Source organism: Papio anubis, chromosome 5, assembly GCF_008728515.1.
Source record: "Papio anubis isolate 15944 chromosome 5, Panubis1.0, whole genome shotgun sequence".
Classification (NCBI taxonomy): domain Eukaryota; kingdom Metazoa; phylum Chordata; class Mammalia; order Primates; family Cercopithecidae; genus Papio; species Papio anubis.
In genome coordinates, this window is record NC_044980.1 from 133,881,716 (window position 1) to 133,904,540 (window position 22,825).

The 22,825-nt window shown below is 39.2% G+C and overlaps 1 protein-coding gene across 2 annotated transcripts; it reads left to right on the forward strand.

The window, feature by feature from the left end:
- Window positions 1–1,650: 1,650 nt before the first annotated feature.
- Window positions 1,651–13,030, forward strand: PCDHB15 (protocadherin beta 15). Of its 2 annotated transcripts, none has more exons than XM_031666490.1 (2): window positions 1,651–4,876; window positions 12,152–13,030. In XM_031666490.1, the coding sequence occupies exon 1, from the start codon at window positions 2,512–2,514 to the stop codon at window positions 4,873–4,875; it is 2,364 nt and encodes a 787-aa protein (XP_031522350.1). In that variant the 5' UTR covers window positions 1,651–2,511; the 3' UTR covers window position 4,876; window positions 12,152–13,030. The 2 variants fall into 2 exon arrangements, with proteins under 2 accessions (XP_031522350.1, XP_021795463.2); XM_021939771.2 differs by having other exon boundaries at window positions 12,886–13,030.
- The last annotated feature ends 9,795 nt before the right edge of the window (window positions 13,031–22,825 follow it).

Below are 22,825 nucleotides of genomic sequence, written 5' to 3' on the forward strand. Positions count from 1 at the left end.
CTCAAGTGATACACTCGTCTCTGCCTCCCAAAGTGTGGGATTACAGGCATGAGCCACCTCGCCCCGCCATATGAGCATTATTTAATGATTATTAGATTATCTCAAGATTTAAAAAATCATAGCTCCCTTTTGTAGTGTCTATCTAGCCCACCTAATCTTTTTCTGGAAACTTCTCCCTGTCTTTAGCAGAAGTGTAATGTTGCAGCCACATTTATTTTATATGACCCAACTCCCTCTGTGATTTCAAACACAAAAATAAGATGATCTTAGCTGGCCTAATCTGATTCTCTCTATTTAAAAAAAATAGCTTTAGAAACCAGATACAATATAGTCTCTTTGTTAGGAACATAACCAGAAAGTGGTGTCATATCTGGCTAAACACCTGAAAAGAAATACAGGACATCAATCTACTGAGAGACAAGAAAAAAGAAGATATCAAAAGAATGACCTTGTTGTAGATTTTCCTGTTTTAGATTTTCCAGTCCCTCCCAAGTCTGCTTTTCCCTTGGGTTTTTGGAGACAAATATGTGCTCTTTAATAAATTTCCTCTAATTAAGAGACCTAAGTGAGGTTTTTGTTGTCAAAAGCATATTAGATATTCTTGCATTGTTGGTAAGTCAGATCTTTCTTACTATTGAGTTTTCATTGTGGCTTTTCATATTAACATGACAACATTTGGGATCAAGGAGGTTGTAAAATATTAGTAGTCTGTAAGGGGCATGCACTAGGTTTTCTAGAATATATAATTTTGAAAAAAACTGAAGGATCTTTCCAATGGTACAGTCTTTGAAATGTTTAATAGAAAGTCTTAGAAAATTTTATTATATGAGTGTTTTGAATATCATAAGTGTCATAATAACATTACTGTAAAAAAACCTTGACAATGAAAAATGTGTGTCTAAAAGAGACATAATCATTATATTTAGGGTAATGATAATCTTGTTATGGTGTTTCTTTCTATTATATAATATATCCCTTGCTTATGGGTAGCTAGGTTATTTTGCCACTTAATGAAATGACATTTTAGGCCATTCTGAGTTACTTCTCGTTACTATTTAAAGGGCATAGGAAATACCTACCTTATGAACATACTGTCTTTGTTTATCCATCTTATATAATGGACTTGAATCCCAACAGAAGAGGGGACTTCTACAGTAGGAGGAGAACCTATCTGTCAGCATTTTTTAATTAATTGTGATTCATTGATGTATCCATTTAACAAATATTTATTGAGCACCTATCGTGTGCCGGGGATTATTTTAGATATTGGCGATGCAGCAGTGAACAAAATGAAGTTCTAACACGTGAGATTGAAACAGAAAGGAAACAATGAAATGAGTACATCTATACTACGTCTGATGATAATAAATCTGAGAGAGACAAGGCAGGGCCAGGTACAGCAACTCGTGCCTATAACCTCAGCACTTTGGGAGGCTGTGGCGGGAGGATTTCTTGAGCTCAGAAATTTGAGACCAGCCTGGGCAACATAGCAAGACCTCATCTTCACAAATAATTAAAACATTAGCCAGGCATGGTGATGCGCAACTGTGGTCCCAGCTACAGTTGCTGAGGTGGGAGGATCGCTTGAGCCTGGGCAGCTGAGGCTGCAACGAGCAGTGATTGTGCCACTGCATTCACTACTGGGCAATAGAGCAAGACCCCATCTCAAAAATAAAAAGAAAAAGAAAAAGGAAAAGGAAAAGAAAAAAAAAAGAAAAAGCAAAGTAAGAGATATAGGAAGTGCCTTCATATGTTTTCTTCCACAGTTTAAAATTTTCATAAAATCGTAACTCTCTGACTTTATGTAGAAAGGCTATCACCCTGGAATGAACATGTAGCTTTTTCTTGATGTAATTCAACCAATGGGAGCACAATTCTGGTACACAGGCTGTCTAGAACTTGAAAGAAATCAAAGAATTCATTTTGTTTTGATGAGAAAAATGTTAAGAAATCACGTGGCTATGGGTTATTATTATTATAAGATGACTGATCCCTATTATGTCTTCTTTCACTTCTCAATTTCCCTCAGAGCACCCCACCCAGACTACAGGCTCTGGACGGTGGGGACCATGTCTGGGTTGTTTACTGATGCGTATCATAATTTGGCACATAGAGACCAAAAATACCCCTTTGAATGAAGAAATTAATAATTATAATTGCGTGATATTGTGATTACATCATTTTCTCCCATTTTCCAAACTCCTAATAGAATGGAGAATAGATCAATTGTAGCAATTCGTTTCGAAGTAAAGACAACGCATGGTGGCGCTGCAGGCTAAGGCTTCAAAAAAAGGAAACGAAGCCCATGAAATGCTACGAGCTACTTCAGACCTCTTTCAGCCTAAGGGGGAAGTCCGTTGGCAGAGCACGGACCAGTGTCTCCGGAGAATGCTATTCTCCTACATTTCCGGACAGGTTATCAACGGGCAGATCGATCACTGCCTCTGTCCCATCGCTCCCTGAAGTAGCACTGACTCCGATTCCTTGAAAGGGGGGTGTGCAGAAGTAAAGATGGAGCCTACAGGGGAGCGCTTTCCTGAACAAAGGCAAGTTCTGATTCTTCTTCTTTTACTGGAAGTGGCTCTGGCAGGCTGGGAACCCCGTCGCTATTCTGTGATGGAGGAAACAGAGAGAGGTTCTTTTGTGGCTAACCTGGCCAGTGATCTAGGGCTGGGAGTGGGGGAGCTAGCCGAGCGGGGAGCCCGGGTAGTTTCTGAGGATAACGAACAAGGCTTGCAGCTTGATCTGCAGACCGGGCAGTTGATATTAAATGAGAAGCTGGACCGGGAGAAGCTGTGTGGCCCCACCGAGCCCTGTATAATGCATTTCCAAGTGTTACTGAAAAAACCTTTGGAAATATTTCGAGCTGAACTACTAGTGAGAGACATAAATGATCATTCTCCTGAGTTTCCTGAAAGAGAAATGACCCTGAAAATCCCAGAAACTAGCTCCCTTGGGACTGTGTTTCCTCTGAAAAAAGCTCGGGACTTGGACGTGGGCAGCAACAACGTTCAAAACTACAATATTTCTCCCAATTCTCATTTCCATGTTTCCACTCGCACCCAAGGGGATGGCAGGAAATACCCAGAGCTGGTGCTGGACACAGAACTGGATCGCGAGGAGCAGGCCGAGCTCAGATTAACCTTGACAGCGGTGGACGGTGGCTCTCCACCCCGATCTGGCACTGTCCAGATCCTCATCTTGGTCTTGGACGTCAATGACAATGCCCCGGAGTTTGCACAGGCGCTCTACGAGGTGCAGGTCTCAGAGAACAGCCCAATAGGCTCCCTAGTTGTCAAGGTCTCTGCTAGGGATTTAGACACTGGGCCGAATGGAGAGATATCATACTCCATTTCTTACAGCTCTCAGGAGATAAACGAACCTTTTGAGCTAAGCAGCCTTTCAGGAGAAATTCGACTAATTAAAAAACTAGATTTTGAGACAATATCCTCATATGATCTAGATATAGAGGCATCTGATGGCGGGGGACTTTCTGGAAAATGCTCTGTCTCTGTTAAGGTGCTAGATGTTAACGATAACTTCCCGGAACTAAGTATTTCATCACTTACCAGCCCTATTCCCGAGAATTCTCCAGAGACAGAAGTGGCCCTGTTTAGGATTCGAGACCGAGACTCTGGGGAAAATGGAAAAATGATTTGCTCAATTCAGGATGGTGTTCCTTTTAAGCTAAAACAGTCTGTTGAGAATTTCTACAGGCTGGTAACAGAAGGGGCGCTGGACAGAGAGAACAAAGCCCAGTACAACATCACCATCACCATCACAGACTTGGGGACCCCAAGGCTGAAAACCGAGCACAGCATAACCGTGCTGGTCTCCGACGTCAATGACAACGCCCCCGCCTTCACCCAAACCTCCTACACTCTGTTCGTCCGCGAGAACAACAGCCCCGCCCTGTACATCGGCAGCGTCAGCGCCACAGACAGAGACTCAGGCACCAACTCCCAGGTCACCTACTCGCTGCTGCCGCCCCAGGACCCGCACCTGCCCCTCGCCTCCCTGGTCTCCATCAACACAGACAACGGCCACCTGTTCGCCCTCCGATCGCTGGACTACGAGACCCTGCAGGAGTTCGAGTTCCGCGTGGGCGCCACAGACCGCGGCTCCCCAGAGCTGAGCAGCGAGGCGCTGGTGCGCGTGCTGGTGCTGGACGCCAACGACAACTCGCCCTTCGTGCTGTACCCGCTGCAGAACGGCTCCGCGCCCTGCACCGAGCTGGTGCCCCGGGCGGCCGAGCCAGGCTACCTGGTGACCAAGGTGGTGGCGGTGGACGGCGACTCGGGCCAGAACGCCTGGCTGTCGTACCAGCTGCTCAAGGCCACGGAGCCCGGGCTGTTCCGCGTGTGGGCGCACAATGGCGAGGTGCGCACCGCCAGGCTGCTGAGCGAGCGCGACGCGGCCAAGCACAGGCTGGTGGTGCTGGTCAAGGACAATGGCGAGCCTCCGCGCTCGGCCACGACCACGCTGCACTTGCTCCTGGTGGACGGCTTCTCCCAGCCCTACCTGCCTCTCCCAGAGGCGGCCCCGGCCCAGGCCCAGGCCGACTCGCTCACCGTCTACCTGGTGGTGGCGTTGGCCTCGGTGTCTTCGCTCTTCCTCTTGTCGGTGCTCCTGTTCGTGGCGGTGCGGCTGTGCAGGAGGAGCAGGGCGGCCTCGGTGGGTCGCTGCTCGGTGCCCGAGGGCCCCTTTCCAGGGCATCTGGTGGACGTGAGCGGCACCGGGACCCTATCCCAGAGCTACCAGTACGAGGTGTGTCTGACAGGAGGCTCTGAAAGTAATGATTTCAAGTTCTTGAAGCCTATATTACCCAATATTCTGAGCCAGGACTCTAGGAGGAAACCAGAATTTCTAGAATAATGTAGGTATTTGAAGCTTTCCTATCGTCTGTTAATTTTGTCTTCCTCACTTTTCACCTTAGTTTTTTTTAACTCTTTAGTAATCTTTAATTCTACTTTTTAAAAAAATTTCTACTATTGTCTTTAGTAATGTTACTTATTTCCTTGGCCTGGTTGTTAGATAATTAGTTTACAAATTATTGTATTATTATAAATATTTTATATCAGGAAATTTCATATTTCTGAATAAATTAATAGTATTCATTCCCAAAGGGTAATATGAAAGTTAACCCCACCTAATAAACATAACTCTAATTTTGAAAGTACCTGTCACACTATATGACACTACATTGTCACACTATATGACACTACATAAGAATATGATTTTTGAAGTCATATTTTAAAGTTTTTTTAATAGTTTTTCTTATTTACACAGCTCTGATTTTTTGATAAAAGCTCAGGGTGTAATCATTTCATATTTATCCATGTGTAATTTATTCCAAGCTTCATATTTGGAGTTTTGTTTTTTCCAATAGGGAGCAACATGGATAATTTTAAGCTACTGTTTTCAAGATCACACTTACAAGCATCAGACTTTCATTCTAAAACACATATGTCATCTCATAAAAATATATCTGCATAATGTATTCTTTCTCATGTAAATTAACATAGAAAAGACTGATGGGTTCTTTCTTATTTCTATCTAACGTTATGATCCTATCGGGGGGGCTAGACAGGCTTTCTAATACCCAGATTTCCTGTGTTTAAGGTGTTCCTATAAGGCCAATAGAGACTAGGACCAACTAATTCATGTCCTGCAATTTCCTCTTGCCACAGCAGGAAAATCTTAATTGAGTCCCAAATTCTGGGCTTAGAGGAGCTTCCGATGGTACAGAATGCCAGCATCTACTTGTCTTTGGATGGTGGCATTATTCTGATTCATAAGGAATTTGAAAGAAGTTACATTGTAGAACTAATATTAGTTAACCAAACAAAATTTATTAAAGGATATGTTAGTGAAGGAGTTAAATTATTTGAGGAAAAACATCTGCTCTCTTGTCAGGACTTTTCTGTCTCCAGGAGCTTCTCAACTTTGCAGATACTCTAGAATCGTATTGCATGCAAAATAATGACTGCCAAGATGTTCCTGCCCTAATCCCCAGAACCTATGAATATGTTATATTGTAAAGAAATTAAGGTTCAAACGGAATTAAGGTTGCCAATCAGCTAAACTTAAAATAGGGAGACTCTCTTAGATAATCTGGGTGGGTCTATTTCAACCAGTGGAAAGGCCATAAAAGCAGAGTTGAGTCTTCCCTGAGATGAAAAAGAAATTTCATTTAAGGACAGCAGCTTCAGCTTATGCCCCAGAGTTCCAACCTGCCCCTCCTAACTGCCTGCTGTACAGATTTTGGACTTGTCTAGGCACCTTTCACAACTGAATAAGTCACTTCCTTGCAATAAATTGATTACCATACATCTCCTGCTGCCTGTTTCTCTGGCTGAACTTGAACACAGATTTTGATACCCGGAAGTGAAATGCTACTGTAATAAACACTTAAAACGTGCAAGTGGCTTCTGAATGGGAAAGTGGGCAGAGGCTGGAAGAACTTTGACAGGTATGACAGAAAAAGCCTTGCTTGCTTTGGACAGACTGTTAGTAGAAATACGTTGTCAACAAATCTGCTAGTAAGGACTCAGAATGAAGTGAGAAGCATGGTGGAGAAATATGTTGCCTTAGAGAATACCTACATCACTTTAAATAGATTGTGGGTAGAAATACAGATGTTAAAGTTTCTGCTGGTGAGGGTGCAGAAATGAGGAAGATATTATTGGAAATTGAAGAAAAGGGAATCGTTTTATATGGTGGGAGAAAACTTAGCTGAATTGTGTCCTGTAGTTACATAGAAAGAACTTGTAAGCAATTAACTTGGGAGATTTCGCTGAGATTTTCAGGCAAAGGGTTGAATGTACAGTCTGTTTTTTTTCTTGCTGCTTATAGTAAAATGCGAGAGGGAAAAGAATGAGAGGAATTAGATTGAGAGAAGAACTGTGAGGCAAAAAGGAAACAGGACTTGATGGTTGGGGAAATTCTCACCCTACTCAGACTACAAAAGATGTTAAAATCAGGAGATTCACTGCTAAGGATACGTGTTCTGCAGAGAAAGCCACAGACATATCAGGACAACCTTTTACTAGTGCCTTGAAAGAATCAGGTAGTCAATCATACAGAAGCTCTTTGAAGAGACTAGGTACATGACATGGATATCTTCAGCCACATCAGCAGAAGCCAGGAATATAGACATAATTACTCAGGAAATAACTTCAAAGGAATCTCTTGTTTAATAAATTGAATCCCTGTGAAATGCACAGGAAATAAGGTTATTGAGAATGTTTAATCAGCAGAAACACTGCCGGCTTGAACTGAAAGGGATAGAGAGAACTAACTAAAGAAGGATGTGGTACCCCCCCTCTCCAAATTCTGTTTTTTTTTTTTTGTTTGAGACGGGGTCTCGCTCTGTCACCCAGGCTGGAGTGCAGTGGCCGGATCTCAGCTCACTGCAAGCTCCGCCTCCCGGGTTCACGCCATTCTCCTGCCTCAGCCTCCCGAGTAGCTGGGACTACAGGCGCCCGCCACCTCGCCCGGCTAGTTTTTTGTATTTTTTAGTAGAGACGGGGTTTCACCGTCAGGGTTCGCCAGGATGGTCTCGATCTCCTGACCTTGTGATCCGCCCGTCTCGGCCTCCCAAAGTGCTGGGATTACAGGCTTGAGCCACCGCGCCCGGCCTCCAAATTCTGTAAGCAAGAAATAGACATAAACTGCTTAGCTAAAAACATGTGCCAATTCAAATGAAAAAGGAAGGATGGTTCAGAGGATGGAGCCTGAAGTCCAGAGAGTACAGCTCTCAAACCACAGAGGATTAGTCCCAAGCCTTGAAAGCAGGAGTTTCCCTGGATGTATTGCCACATTTGTTGGTGCAAGTGATTTTTTTTTTTTACTTTTACTTTTTTACAGTTGTCAGACTAGTTTCCAAGTTGTCTGCTTAAGATATATGAGACATTTGTCAGATAAGTAGTGAGGAAGGACATCAGCATGACTTATTTCCCTGCTGATGGGACAAAATGAAGAAACTGGCAGGAACCAGCAGGGGGTGCACAATTGAAGTCAAAAACCCTGCGGGAAGTATCAGGTGGTGCTGAAGGCAAACTTTAATTGTCCTTGCTGCTCATTAGCATAAGAGACTCCCACCAGCCCCATGACAATTCACAAATATCATGGCAACCCAGAAGTTACTGCCCTTTTCCATGGCAATGACCTAGAAGTTACTGCCCCTTTTTCTAGAAAGTTATGAATAACCAGCTCCTCAATTTGCAGTAACTGACCTCTTAATTTACATGTAAGTGAAAGTAGGTATAAGTGGGTATAAATACAGTTGCCAACAACCCATGAGCTGCTACTGCCAACTCCAGGTGCACTGCAAAAGAGTTAGCCCTGCTCAACAAGGAGCAGTCCATTTCAATAAAAGATTGCTGTCTAACAGCACTTTCTTGCCCTTGAATTCTTTTATGTGCAAAGCCAAAAACCCTCCTGGGGTAAGCCCTAATTTGGGGCCTTGCCTGTCTTGAATCAGTCATATTGTTTTCCCTGGGGTGTTATCAAGGGACAGTACTCTGAACTACTGCAATTAAATTTATATCATCATTCAGTCATCTCACAATTGGAAAACATATGCAAATAACTGAAATTTCAAAGAAATATTCCTGGCTAGTAGCATCTCCAAAAGCTGACTTTGGAGAACAGAATCAGAAAGTGAACTGATAAATGTGAGGCATACTTTTAAATCTGGACTTAATGGTATCCTGAGCAAGATTACTAAAATGTTTATGCAGCAATCCAGAATACCCTGCCCCATCACAGGCAATAAGTAGCAAGGCTAAAAATTTTACTTAGTAAAATTGACTAAATATGGACCCTGAAAATACTCATAAGCAGAACAGCAATCCATGTGTTTTTGTGGATTATGGCTATTTGAAGGATAAGTACCAATTCTCCTCTATGTCACATATAGTGTCTAGAACAATTTTGAACACGAGTGACAAGTCATTGTTTCTTAGTGAATAAAAAAATTAAGGACAGTGAAATAAGTTTTTTGGAAACTAGCAGAATAGAGACTCTCATCAATATAAACAGAGCCATTCATTTTACCTATTTTCTCTTTCAGATTTTGTAGACCTCCTTTGAGATTTCTATAAGTCTCATCTTGCCTTTTATGATGTTAATCTAAGGCCATTGGCCTTCTTGCTTTATTTTCCTTCCTTGCTTTTATTTTCTTCCTAAATGGCAATTGGAATACATAGGTAGTTGTGGTCATATGACAGCATTCACAAGGTGGGAGGTACCTTATTCTAACAACTGGAAAGTGGAGGAGAATTTTAATTTCTCCCACAAATGAATTTAAATGGGGGCAATAGTTTTCTGAGAAACCCATTAGCTATACTTTCGGTATAATAAAAATAAGCTGCAGTGTCTCGTCACTATCCTCCAAACCACTACTGAAAACAGCAGCATGAAACTTCTATTTCTAGTTTGATTACCGTAAACATGGAAATTATGTATAATTTTAGGCAATTTAGGTAATATGACTATTTAAATGTATATAAAATTATCTCTTTTGGCTGATGGCTGAATTTTTAGAAATGATTTCCTTAAAAGTTGAAAGCTTGGCTGTGCTAGCAGAGATCTCTCTGGATATTTTGAAGTAATAATTGAGTGTTATGAGTTATCTTTGGCACAGTCCCCTAAGGGTTTCTTAATCTTAGATAAACACTGTGATGATGTATTTTCTTCACAAAAGAACAAAGGAAACATAAACATGATGAATATTTTTTGTTAATCCAAGGCCTATTTCTATAAAAATGGATTCCTTTCCTGTAAAATCAATAGAATATAGGCTCTAATATAGCAAGCTCCCTTCATATGTATTTCCAATCTGTTAAGGGAGAGGCTTGTGTCTTTTTTCCCAAGCAAAGTCAAATAACGTTCAATGAGAGTTCACTTTGGTGATGTTTAATGAAAATTTAACTCAAGTGGAAGCCTCTCTGGAATACTCCATGAACAGAAATGTAATCTGGGCAAAACCCTGCAGCCTTTATCCTGGGAAATGTAATAAAAAATAATCAGAATATTGTCTCTATTGCTGAATCAGTAGCCTGGAAATCACTGCAGAAGTTTTACCTATGGGAGGCTATGGGAACCCTCTTGTGTCATGTGCTCTCAAATGTGAATGAGCAGGTCAAGAACTAAGGATATTCAAAAGATTTAAAATGTCCAAATAGGCAGTTCTGGAAATACCCCAGCATTGTTTGAATATTATATTTGACATGAAATATAAAGGCATATGAAATACTTTGCCCAAGTTCTGTTCCAAGTTCTCTTTCTGACCAGAAATTTTCATCTGATCATTGTTAGAAGTCTGATCCATGCCAGGGAAGTCAGGCAATCCAAATTTTGGCAGACCAAAAGAATGGAGGTTAAAGATATTCCTGAACATGCTCCTTGAGGGAACCTTATGTCATTCAACTAGCCTGTCCCTAATTGTTACTCCTCAAATTGTCACTACTGCCATCAACATTCAGAATCATGTTTGAAAAGTGTATGCTCTTCTACATATCTCGTATATTCTGCATTGAAAATGACTTTTAGAAATTCATACTTTATAGTAACAGAAAATGCACTAACCAGAAAGACCTTTTGCCAAATTAATACTTCTGTTAGTCTAAATTCTTTTGGTTTTAATCAACAGAAACCCAATTCAAATTAGCTCTCAAGATAAAATACAGAATTTATTGAGAAGATATTAGGGTATATAATGTAATTTAGGATATGTTTGGAAATAAAACTGATTGAAGGGTAAGGCCATAACAATTAGAAACAAGGACTTGACCATTTTTTCTATCCTGCTGGTTTTATTCCCTTTTACTGCAGACCAGCTTCCTTCACATGGAGAAAAATGCACTTATATTTCAAGAGCCTAAAAGTTATTTTAAAACTATTGTAAGTTGACTCATGCCTTTTCTGGTACCAAGTTTGGAAGTACTGGTGGGCTTATATCAATTCCAAACTAGGGCTAGGAAGCAGGAGATTTGTGCTTGTTGGTTTAATAATATGACTGCTCCCATTTGTTTTACTCCAGTGGGGCGGAGATATATGCACTCCCTGGAAAAGCGGAGGCAAACGCATATCTGCATGTGTCAGTATTCACCAACACCAATGATTTGAAATTAAGGAAATCACAGTTAACCATTTTTTCATAATTCTTGTATTTTATGTGTCTGTAAATATTACATAAATTTTACTTCACAATCAGGGCAACAGATAGATGGTAGCTCAATTACTTTGAAAATCCAGGCATTTGTCTGTGTAATGGTCATAGGTGACAATGGCAACTCAACATTGATGCAGAAATTTCTGTATACTGCTCAGCACGTTAATGAAAACTGATGCCCAATAGTAAGGGCAAAGTAGACTATCTGTAGTGGTGGTGGCAATTGAGGGTGGTTCTTCTTAAAATGGGAATTAAAATCAGTGAGGCCTGCGACATCTATTTTTTCATCAAAATCTTCCATTGAACATTCATTTTAGCTAGCACAGTAGCCATTAGCATATTTTTAAGTGGATTTTTTTTCTTATACACCTAGATGCCCCCTTAATAATATGTTAAAGGAAGAGATGTAATAGCAAAATGACTTAAATACATGAATTCATTCTTGATCTTTCTATGTTTCTGACTGCAGTAATCATTATTTAACTGACAGGGACTTTTGATAACTGCATTACTTCTGGTTATCAGCATAGTCACAAAAAAATTAAAATTCTCATAAATTCTGGGACTTTCAGAAGTTGGCACCATACTTACAGCCCCCATTATGAATATTAATGGCTGGAGAACAGCAAACGCCATTTCCTCTAGGGTATAACCATTAGTACCCAATCATCAGTAGTCCTTGTCACTTGTGGCAATGATGGTCATTTTCAAGATAGTATTGATTTGTATACCAAATGACAGAAGAAAGCTAATTACTACTACTTTTAGATTTGCTCTTTCTCTTACCTTTTCCAAAAAACATATTTGATTGATTCCTGACAACCTTCTCACATATAGAAATGCATGTTTTGAAATGGGCCCAGAGATCCCAATGAGTACTACTCCTTTTGTATCTTACTATACAAATGTTTTATGGGTAAAGTCTAGAATTTAAAGGCATCTTTAAAGGATTAATACTTTTGTCTTTCTTAGACTGATCTGGAATACCTTGAGAAGAGCATTACTTCCAGTTATCAGCATAGTCACCAAAAAGTCAAGGAAAATCTATCATGATACATAAATGATGATGCCTCAAACAATTTTAGAAATCTACAGCTACAAATACACAAAATCCCAGAGTCGGTTGTATTTGTGTGTGTGCATTTGTGCCTGTATATTTGTGTGTCTCTGGTGGGTGGCTTTAGTAGACAGTGGCAATAAACTGCAGAGATAAATACCAGAGTAACATTGCTTTTCCAAAACTTTTCCACATTAAGGTTTTTTCTTTAATCTGTGAATGTATGTAATAAAGTTAGCATTAGCAACATATTGTAGAATAGTTTATATTTTCAAATGAAAGGAAATTATTTCTTGCATATGGAACAATCCCAACATTATTGGATTTAGAATTTTCGTGACATTCTGGCTTTGAAGGAGCAGCCCAGGAGAAGGAGCTGTGAAGTAGACATGGTAACTTTTCTCCCAGTGAGATCAGGAAACAATAAAGTTAATAATAGGATCTGACAGGATGAGGGTGAGGTTAGTGTGGCAAATGTGTGCAAGGGCAGGGTGGTTCCTGTGTTTACTTAAAATTTCATATTGTTTCTCATCGGTGTTTACATTAAATTTTAATTTTTACAATATTGCAACAAATAGTATTTATCTCCAAGTTTTGGGATAATGACTTAAAATTTGCATCTCAGTTACTTGTTTCACCTTTGTCCCAGTTGTTGGTTGTTTCCAACTTGCAAGTTCAAATGACCATCACTATGGTAACAGTGATGGCTACAGCCGTGGAATTCGAGCAAAGAAATCAGAAGCAAGTCCTATTCCAAATACGGAGTGGCAGGAGGAACAGTGGAAGAATACAAAGACATCTCATGAGCTGGAGTCCTGCAGACTGGGAATGAAACAGCACCTGTGTGATCATGATTGTCCAGGAAAATTGTTTATAAGTTTTTCCTCCAGGTGACATGCAGCCAAGTCAGTTGTGCTAATTTTGTTGAGAATTTGTGCATCTATGTTCATGAGAGATGTTGATCTACAATTTTTTTTCTTGTAAAACCCTTGTCAGGGTTTAGTTTCTGGTCTCATCAAATGACCTGGCAATTGTTTCCTCCTCCTCTTCTTTTAAGAAAGAGTTTATGTAAGATAGTTATTATTTCTACTTCATGTATTTGATAGAATTTACTGCAAAACTCAACCATGAATGACATTTTATTTGTGGGAAGATTTTGAATTGCACACTCAATTTCTTAAATAAAAATGCTGCAATTCTAATTTTCTGTTTCCTCTTCTGTCAGCAGCTGGCAGCTTGTGTTTTTTAAGCAAATTTGTCTATTTTATCAAAGATGTTGAAGTTATTGTCATGAAGCTATTGATAATATTTCTTTTTCATCTTTCAATATATTTAGAATCTGCAGTGAAGCCCCCCCCTTCACTATGGATATTGATAATTTATGTTTTTCCTCCTTTTGTCTTTATTGGTATTTCTGTCAATGTACCAATTCTATTAATTTTAAAAAACAAACCAATCATTGGTTTTACTGCTTTTCCTATTACTTTCTGTTTTCTTCCTTTTCTCAGAGGAAAAAAAGGCTGGAGTGCAGTGATGCAGTCATAGCTCACTGTGACATCAAACCCCTACCCTCAAGAGATCCTCCTAAGGCCAGGCATGGTGGCTCACACCTGTAATCCTAGCACTTTGGGAGGCTGAGGAGGGTGGATCACCTGAGGTCAGGAGTTTGAGACCAGCCTGGCAAACATGGTGAAACCCCATCTCTACTAACAATACAAAAATTAGCCAGGCGTGGTGGTGGGCGCCTGTAATCCCAGCTACTCGGGAGGCTGAGGCAGGAGAATTGCTTGAACCCTGGGGGTCAGAGGTTGCAGTGAGTCAAGATTGCACCACTTCACTCCAGCCTGGGCGAAAGAGCAAATCTCCATCTCACAAAAAAAAGAGAGAGAGAGAGATCCTCCTGCCTCAACCTGCTGAATAGCTAGGACTACAAGTGCATACCACGAAATACAGCTAATTGTTTTTATTTTTATTTTTGTAGAGACAGTGCCTCACTATATTGCCTAAGTTGGCCTCAAACTTTTGGGCTTAAGCAATCCTCCCACCTCAACCTTCAAAAATGCTGGGATTACATATGTGAGCTACCTTTTCTAGCCTCCTTTTTGTTTCCTATTTTATTGATTTCTGCTCTTCTGTTTTTATTTCCTTTATTCTATGTATTTTGAGTTTAGTTTTCTCTTTTTCTAGCTTCTCTGAAAGCTTAGATCATTGAATCTAAGCCTTTCTTTTCTAACATACTTGAAAATATATAAAAATATAAATTAAAGGTATAAATTTCTTCTTATATATTACTTAAGTCGTATTTCATGAACTTGACTAGTTTGTGTTTTTATTACCATTCAGTTTGAACTATTCTTGTTTGATCCATTGCTTGACTATAATTGTGTTGCTTAATTTCCAAATATCCAAAGGTAACATTTTTGATATCCAAAATAATTATTTTTTGGTCTGGGAGCATACTCTGTATAATTTCAACCCTTTGAGATTTATGAAGTCATTAAAAATTATTTAGCATGTAAGTTACCATGGTGAGTTCCCCATGTGTACTTGAAAGAAATGTGTAACCGACAGTCGTTGGTTGAGTATTCTGTAAATATGAATTAAATCAAGTCACTTGACAATGTTTTTAGATCTTTATTCTTAACATTCTTTCTACATGTTTGGCCAATTACTAGGAGAAGAGTGTTAAATTCTTCAACTGTGATTGTGAGTTTTTGTTTTATAATTATACTTTAAGTTATAGGGTACATGTGCACAACATGCAAGTTTGTTACATAGGTATACATGTGCCATGTTGGTTTGCTGCACCCATTAACTCATTATTTACATTAGGTATTTCTCCTAATGCTATCCCTCCCCCTGCCCCCCACCCCACGACAGGCCCCTGTGTGTGATGTTCCCCATCTTGTGTCCAAGTGTTCTCACTGTTCAATTCCCACCTATGAGTGAGAACATGCGGTGTTTGGTTTTCCGTCCTTGTGGTAGTTTGCTCAGAATGATGGTTTCCAGCTTCATCCACGTCCCTGCAAAGGATATGAACTTATCCTTTTTATGGCTGCATAGCATTCCATGGTGTACATGTGCCACATTTTCTTAATCCAGTCTATCATTGATGGACATTTGGGTTGGTTCCAAGTTTTTGCTGTTGTAAATAGTGCTGCAATAAACATATGTGTGCATGTGTCTTTATAGTAGCATGATTTATAATCTTTTGGGTATATACCCGGTAATGAGATCACTGGGTCAAATGGTATTTCTAGTTCTAGATCCTTGATGAATAGCCACACTGTCTTCCACAATGGTTGAACTAGTTTACACTCCCACTAACAGTGTAAAAGCGTTCCTATTTCTCCACATCCTCTCTAGCATCTGTTTATTGGGAATTTTTTATTTACTTTCAGTTCCATTATTTTTAAATCTCATGTACTTTAAAGCTCTGTTATTACATGCACAATGGATAGCTTCTTGATGAATTGACACTCATTATTATACAATGTCTCTTTTAGTCTCTAGTTTGTCTGATATTTATATAGTCAGTCTACATGTCTTATGCTTAAGGTTTGTGTGATATATTTTTTCATTCTTTTACTTTCAACCTTTATTTATAGTAAAAGCATCTTTTTAAAACAACATAACATTAAGTCTTGCATTTTATTCAATGTTAATATGTTTGCTTTTTAATTGGAGAGTGTATTCCATTTGTATGTAATGTAATTATTCATAACATGATTGTCTCTATTGAAATTTTATTCACACTCTCCATTTTCATTCCTATATTCCTCATTTTCTGGTTTCTTTTGAAATCCTTTCTTCCTCATTTTCTGTTTTCTTTTACTTGATTAGATATTTTTCATATTCCATTTTATATCCTTATTTGAATTTTTAGCTACAACAATTTCAGAAATATTTTTTCTAAGGATGACAATATATGGCCTTTTCTTATCATGGTCTACCTTCAATTACTATTATACTACTTAAGTTACAATATAAAAACTCTTCCAATTACATAATCCTCATTCTGTTGCCATGACATAGATGGATCAGCACAAGACACAGGACAAATACTTGAGAATTCATATGGTGGAAAACCTCTATGAAAATAATCAAATTTGAAAATCTCTCAAAAAGATCTTGATATCTACTCTGTAGAAAATACCCCAAATTAGAGACAAATATAATGAGAGTAATAAACATGAAAAGATCTCAGCCAGATTTCAAACCTAAATGTGCACTAGAGAACTCATGCTGCAGGGAAATTACATGAATTCAGTGAATGCAAGAAAGTCTTCACTGACCTTTCACTTGTTAAAATACACACAGCATCACACACTGGACACATACCCTATCAAAGTAAGGAATATAGGTAACCCTTTATGTGTTCCTTGTATTTTAGGAATCATGAAGAATTTCACACTGTAGAAGAATACTATGAATAGACATGTAAGCAAGCCTTTGTTCATTCTTCATTTACTGATGTACATGTAAGAACTCACAGTGGGCTGGGCACGGTGGCTCATGCCTATAATTCCAGCACTCTGGGAGGCCAAGGCGGGTAGATCACCTGAGGTTAGGAATTCAAAACCAGCCTTACCAATATGGTGAAACTCCATCTCTACTAAAAATACAAAAATTAGCCAGGTGTGGTGATGTGCACCTGTAATCCCACCTACTCTGGAGGCTGAGACAGGAGAATTGCTTAAACCCAGGAGGTAGAGGTTGCAGTAAGCCAGGATCATGCCACTGCACTCCAGCCTGGGTGACAGAGTGAGACTCCATCTCAAAAAAAAAAAAAAAAAAAAAAAAGAACTCACAGTGGACAGTGGAGATAAGCCTTATGAATATAAGAAATGTGAAAAAGCTTTCAATTTTCTTTAATCTTTTAGAAAACATGTGAAAACTCTCATTGAAAAGAAATTTTATTAACATAAAAATGTGGAAAAACCTTAAGTTGCCCCTAATGCTTTAGGGCATATGTGATAACTCATATTGTAATTTACCCTATGGATATAAAAGAATGTGAAATAGTCTTGATTTCTTCCACATCTCTTACTGTACATGTAAGAACTAACATTGGAGAGAGGATTTGTGAATATAGAGAATGAAGAAAAGCCTTCATTTATTCCTCAAAACTTCATGTTCAAATGAGAATAAACCAAAAAGGAGCTTTACACATGTAAGAAAGATGGGCAAGTATACAGTTTGCCCTCCTCTTTTAATAGAAATGTGAGAACAAACACTGAAGACAGCCTCTATAATTGTAAACAACATGAAAAATCCTTCATTTATTATTCGTATTTTACCATTCATGTGATAAAACACATTGGAGAAACATTGTGTGATGATTAATATTATGGGTCAATTTGACTGGGTTAAGGATACCCAGGTAGCTGGTAAAGCATTATTTTTGGATATATCTGTGAGGGTGGTTCAGAAGAGAGTGACGTTTGAATCAGTGGGTTGAGTAAGGAAGACCAGGCCTCATCCAGTATGGCTGGGCACCATTTAGTCAGTTGAGGGCCTAGACAGAACAAAAAGTCATAGGAAAGGTGAATTTGCTCCCCTTTCTGGTACTGATACACCCTCTTTTCTTCTCCTTGGATATAAGAAGTCTAGGTTCTCTGGTCTTTGTATTCTGGGACTTATGCTAGTGGCCCTCCAGGTTCTTGGGCCTTCAGACTTGAACTGAGCTATGCCACTAGCTTCCGTTGTTCTCCAGTTAGCAGATGGCATATTATGGGACTTCTCAGCCTCCATAATCATGTGAGCTGATTCTCATAATAAATTCCCTCTATCTATCTATCCATCTATCTATCTTCTAATAGTTTGTTTCCCTGGAGAACCCTGACTAATACACACACTGAATGTATGAAATGCAGAAATGTCTTCAGCTATTCCTCATCCCTAAAAAACAGTGTGAGAACTCACACTGGAGAGAAATTCTATTAGTATAAGGAGTGTAGAAAAATCTTATCCTGGGTCTAATTTTTTCAAACTGAGGTAAAATTCATATTAAAGAGGAACCACATAAGTGCAAGAAATGTAGGAAAATGTAATCCCTCACACTTTAGTATGCATGTGAGAACACATACTGAAAAGAAATAAATGTATAGAATATGAGAAAACTTTCAAGTCTTTTTCATGCCTTAGTCAGCAAGTGAGAACTCATACTGGGAGATATGACTGCAAAGAATGTGGAAAATCCTTTAGTTTTTTTCCTCATATTTTCAAAGACATGTGAAAACTCACATTGGAAAGAAACCCAATGAATGTGATTCATGTGGGAAGGTCTTCAGATACATCTCTTCTTATACATAAAGTTGACACCAGAAGACAAATCTTGTAAATATGAAAATGTTTTATTAGTATCTCATCTTTGAAGTGGACCCCAGCTCATAATTCATTTTTTATTTTCTAATAAAAACTTTTACGATGACAACTATTGCTCCCAGTACCCTTTCAGCTATCTCACACAACTTTTGATACATATTATTTTTATTATAGTTTACTAAGTGTCTAATTTCCATTGTGAAGTCTCCTTGGACCTGTGGCTGAAATAAAATAATTTAAAATTTATTTTATTATTGTTTCTAATTAAATTTCATTATAGTTAATGCAAGTGGTCATTGTGCTGTTGAGTTTGGTACTTTGGGGGTTTCTTTTTTCTGGTTTCCCATAGCAGATCCTAGGATTTGCTTACCTGATATCTACCCTGCCCTTCTTCCTTACTAAGAAAACTTAGAATTTTTCAGTTTCACTGTTGAAAGAGGTATCTTCAGCAAATTTTTGCAGAGAGTGTACTCTACAACTAATTGTCTTGGTCAATATAGTTTATAGAAATTTAAAAATGTGCAAAGTTATTGAAAAAGGAAGTTTCATCTGACCTCTGATCTGATGGTTGAACTTTCTGTATTTTGCCACTGCTTCAAGTTGAACACAGCCCTTCAAGTTGAAAAGAGGGACCTTGCAGACATGTGGATGAAAGTTAGAGGTAATGATGATTGTGCTGGACTGTGTTATATGGTTTAGAAATACATTTTCCAGAATCCTCTTTGCTGTATGGTTTATAGGTTAGAGTTGAACAAAAGAGGAAACCGAATGAGATTTGGAACGAAGAAATAAAATGGAAGGCATAAATCTCAAAAGGATGTGGCAGTAGCAGATTGACAAACAGATCTAGAAGTACTCATCAGTTCCAAACTTTAAGCATGTCTTTCAGACTACTGGCTGTGTTGAACAACATCAGCACTGAGTCAATCACCTAAGCACTTAACTTCAATTCCCTCAGAAGTGGTAGTTTCCAGGCCAGGCACAGTCACTCACACCTGTAGTCTCAGCACTTTGGGAGGCTTAGGCGAGTGGGTCACTTGAAACCAGGAGTTCGAGACCAGCCTGGCCAATATGGCGAAACCCCATCCCTACTAAAAATACAAAAATCAGCTGGGCATGGTGACACATGCCTGTAATCCCAGCTACTCAGGAGGCTGAGGCAGGAGAATTGCTTGAATCTGGGAGGTGGAGGTTGCAGTAAGCAGTAAGCTGAGATCCTGCTGCTGCACTCCAGCCCGGGTGACAGAGTGAGACCCTGTCTCAAAAAAAAAAAAAAAAAAAAAAGGAAAGAAAAAGAAAAGAAAGAAGAAGAAGAAAAAAAAAAGTGGTAGCTTCCACAAACATCTCTATGAGCTCATTATCTTTCATTACCTCACTTTGGCGGCTAGGCAGGCATAGCTGCCTGAATTTCCTTGCAAGCTTAAACCTGCTCATTCATACCACTGTAGCAGAATTTCAGGATTAGAGGCTTCCTTTAATATTCTGACTCCATTTTCTCCACATTTATCAAAGGTCTAATTTTTATGGTGAGCATGTAGTTCCCATAATACTTCTCAAGGCCCTGTTTCTCCAAGTCATACAATATTTCAGGAAAAATAAACAAATAAGTAACTTTATTCCCATATTGTATTGTTCAGTGGCTACACCATCCTTGCCCTACCTATTTCTGGACTCTCCTAGGAAAAAAATCAGCACCTTGTTGATTTGTGGAGCATATCTTGGGAGTTTTCTGTTATTCAAGACCAAATAAAACCCCTAAATAATAAATGTAGTATGTGTTAAATTAAAACAATCAATGTAATTTATCATATTAACAAAATAAAGGAGCAAATCTGAATTTAGATACATAATAGATACATAGACAGTCTTTTAAAAAATTCTAAATGGGCCAGGCACAGTGCCTCACACTTGTAATCTCAGCACTTTGAGACTCCAAGGTGGGAAGATTGCTTCAGCCTGGGAGTTCAAGACCAGCCTGGGCAACTTGGCAACAAAATATTTATGCATCATAAAAGATTTTTCATGTGTGTACCATTAATGACTAAAGTGACCTTGTTCACCCTGTCAGATAAGTTTAATGTTTAGTTTGAGGCATGAAGAAGAAAAGGTTTTCCATTCTTCAGCAGGCTGCCTTTTTATCAGGCATTTGTTTAAGAAAAATGAAATGGAGGAAACACTGTGCAATGTTTTTTGTTTTGTGAGCATATCAGTGCTTTACTGTCAGCCATAGCTGTGACTGTCTTGCCATTTCAGATGTGGGAGACTAGATGGCTGTTGTCATTGCTGATCCTGTGAGAATGTGAAACTGGATAACATATGAAATGCAAAATAAAACAAAATCAAAATAAAAAATACTAATGCCCCTTCATTAGGATATCCCTATTTGCATTAATGAAGTAAATGTATGGGCCAGGCGTGGTGGCTCATGCCTGTAATCCCATCACTTTGGGAGGCTGAGGCAGGCGGATCACCTGAGGTCAGGAGTTCAAGACCAGCCTGGCCAACACGGTGAAACTCCGTCTCTACTAAAAATACAAAAATTAGCTGCGCATGAGGGCAGGCACCTGTAATCCCAGTTACTCAGGAGGCTGAGGCAGAAGAATTGGTTGAATTCAGGAGGTGGAGGTTGCAGTGAGCTGAGATCATGCCATTGCATTCCAACCTGGGCAACGGTGCGAGACTCCATCTCAAAATAAATAAATAAATAAATACAAATATATGAAAATCTATGGGCTCTCCTAAAGAAAAGACTCTGCAGATGATTTTTCTATTGTCATCTAATAAATCCACTCTAATATGTTTGATGCTTCATAATATGTTTGACCCCTTCAGTACTCTCCAAGAGAGTTCTGGTAACTCCAGCTCATTTATTGTAGTCCATCATTATGCCCAAGCTTCAAGAGGCCAACCCAGCAATGTATTAGTTCTTATGATAGGTGTCATTGCCAGGAGGCAATTCTGAAGTACAAATCTGAAATCAAGAGAGACTATCTTCGTACCCCAAACACTCCTCTGTCCAGCAGTGTATTACACACACACACACACACACACACATAAATTTATGTTGAATATCCATTTCCAAGCATAATCCCCTGTTTCTGCTGGTGCATATTAACCATATCTTGTAGCTTCTTTAGTGAATATAATTTTTAAAATTTTCTTTTCTTTTTTTTAGATGGAGTCTCACTGTCTCGCCAGGCTGGAGTGCAGTGGCGTGATCTCAGCTCACTGCAACCTCCGCCTCCCGGGTCCAAGCAGTTCTCCTGCCTCAGCCTCCTGAGTATCTAGGACTACAGGCACGTGCCACCATGCTCAGCTAATTTTTTTGTATTTTTAGTATAGAAAGAGTTTCACCATGTTGGCCAGGATGGTCTCAATCTCCAGACCTCGTGATCTGCCCATCTCGGCCTCCCAAAGTGATGGGATTACAGGCATAAGCCACCGTGCCTGGCCTAAATTTTATTTTCTAATGAATAAGATTTATTTTTCTCATGAGCAGGAATTGTACTTTCCAGCTCAGGTCATTATTTAACCTTAGTTATAGATATAAAAGCAATGGGGACAGGCCTCAAATAGGATAAGTTTCATCTTGCAAGGCATTAACATCAGATGAAGGCTTTACATCATCTCCAAGCAATGAAAAGCTTCACTTCCCTAGAAAGGAGGAGGACCCATGGCTAGAAAGAGTTCAAGGGAATCTGAGAATATAAGTATCTCAAGTACATCAAACCAAATGTCCTCATCCCAGGACTCAGAGTATGTGGAATATTTCTTTCCTATCAGGATTCTAACTTTAACAAAGAAAACTTAGATGGTTGTGTTTTCAGTCTGCTTTGTAGCTCTGGCACTAATATATTCAAATACTGAGCCTGATTTTTCAGTACATGTAGCCCTCCAGCTGTAGAAAAGAGACATCTTTTAAAATTTTTCCATGGAAGGCCTTTGACTTTCACAGTGTTCTCTAAATTGATAGGTGGATAATTTGAGCTAATCATGCTACACATTCAGGACTTAGGGTCAGTAGAAAAAGAAGCAAACTTCACAATCCTTTCAATTACATTTTTTTCCATTTGTGTCATGTGCAGAAGCTATTGCATAAGCCAGTAGTTATCTTATGCCTGTTGCTCATTTCAGTCCTTCATAGGTGAGAGTCTTAGTAAGTGTGATGTTACAGCATGACCGGGATTATCACAACCCCACTCTCTACCAGCATTGGATTGTTGCCATGTGACCAGCAAGTAATTCAAGTCCAGAATCCCATC

Excerpts from the sequence above, each read along its gene's own strand:
- PCDHB15 (XM_031666490.1), top strand. The coding sequence starts at position 2,512 with ATGGAGCCTACAGGGGAGCGCTTTCCTGAACAAAGGCAAGTTCTGATT.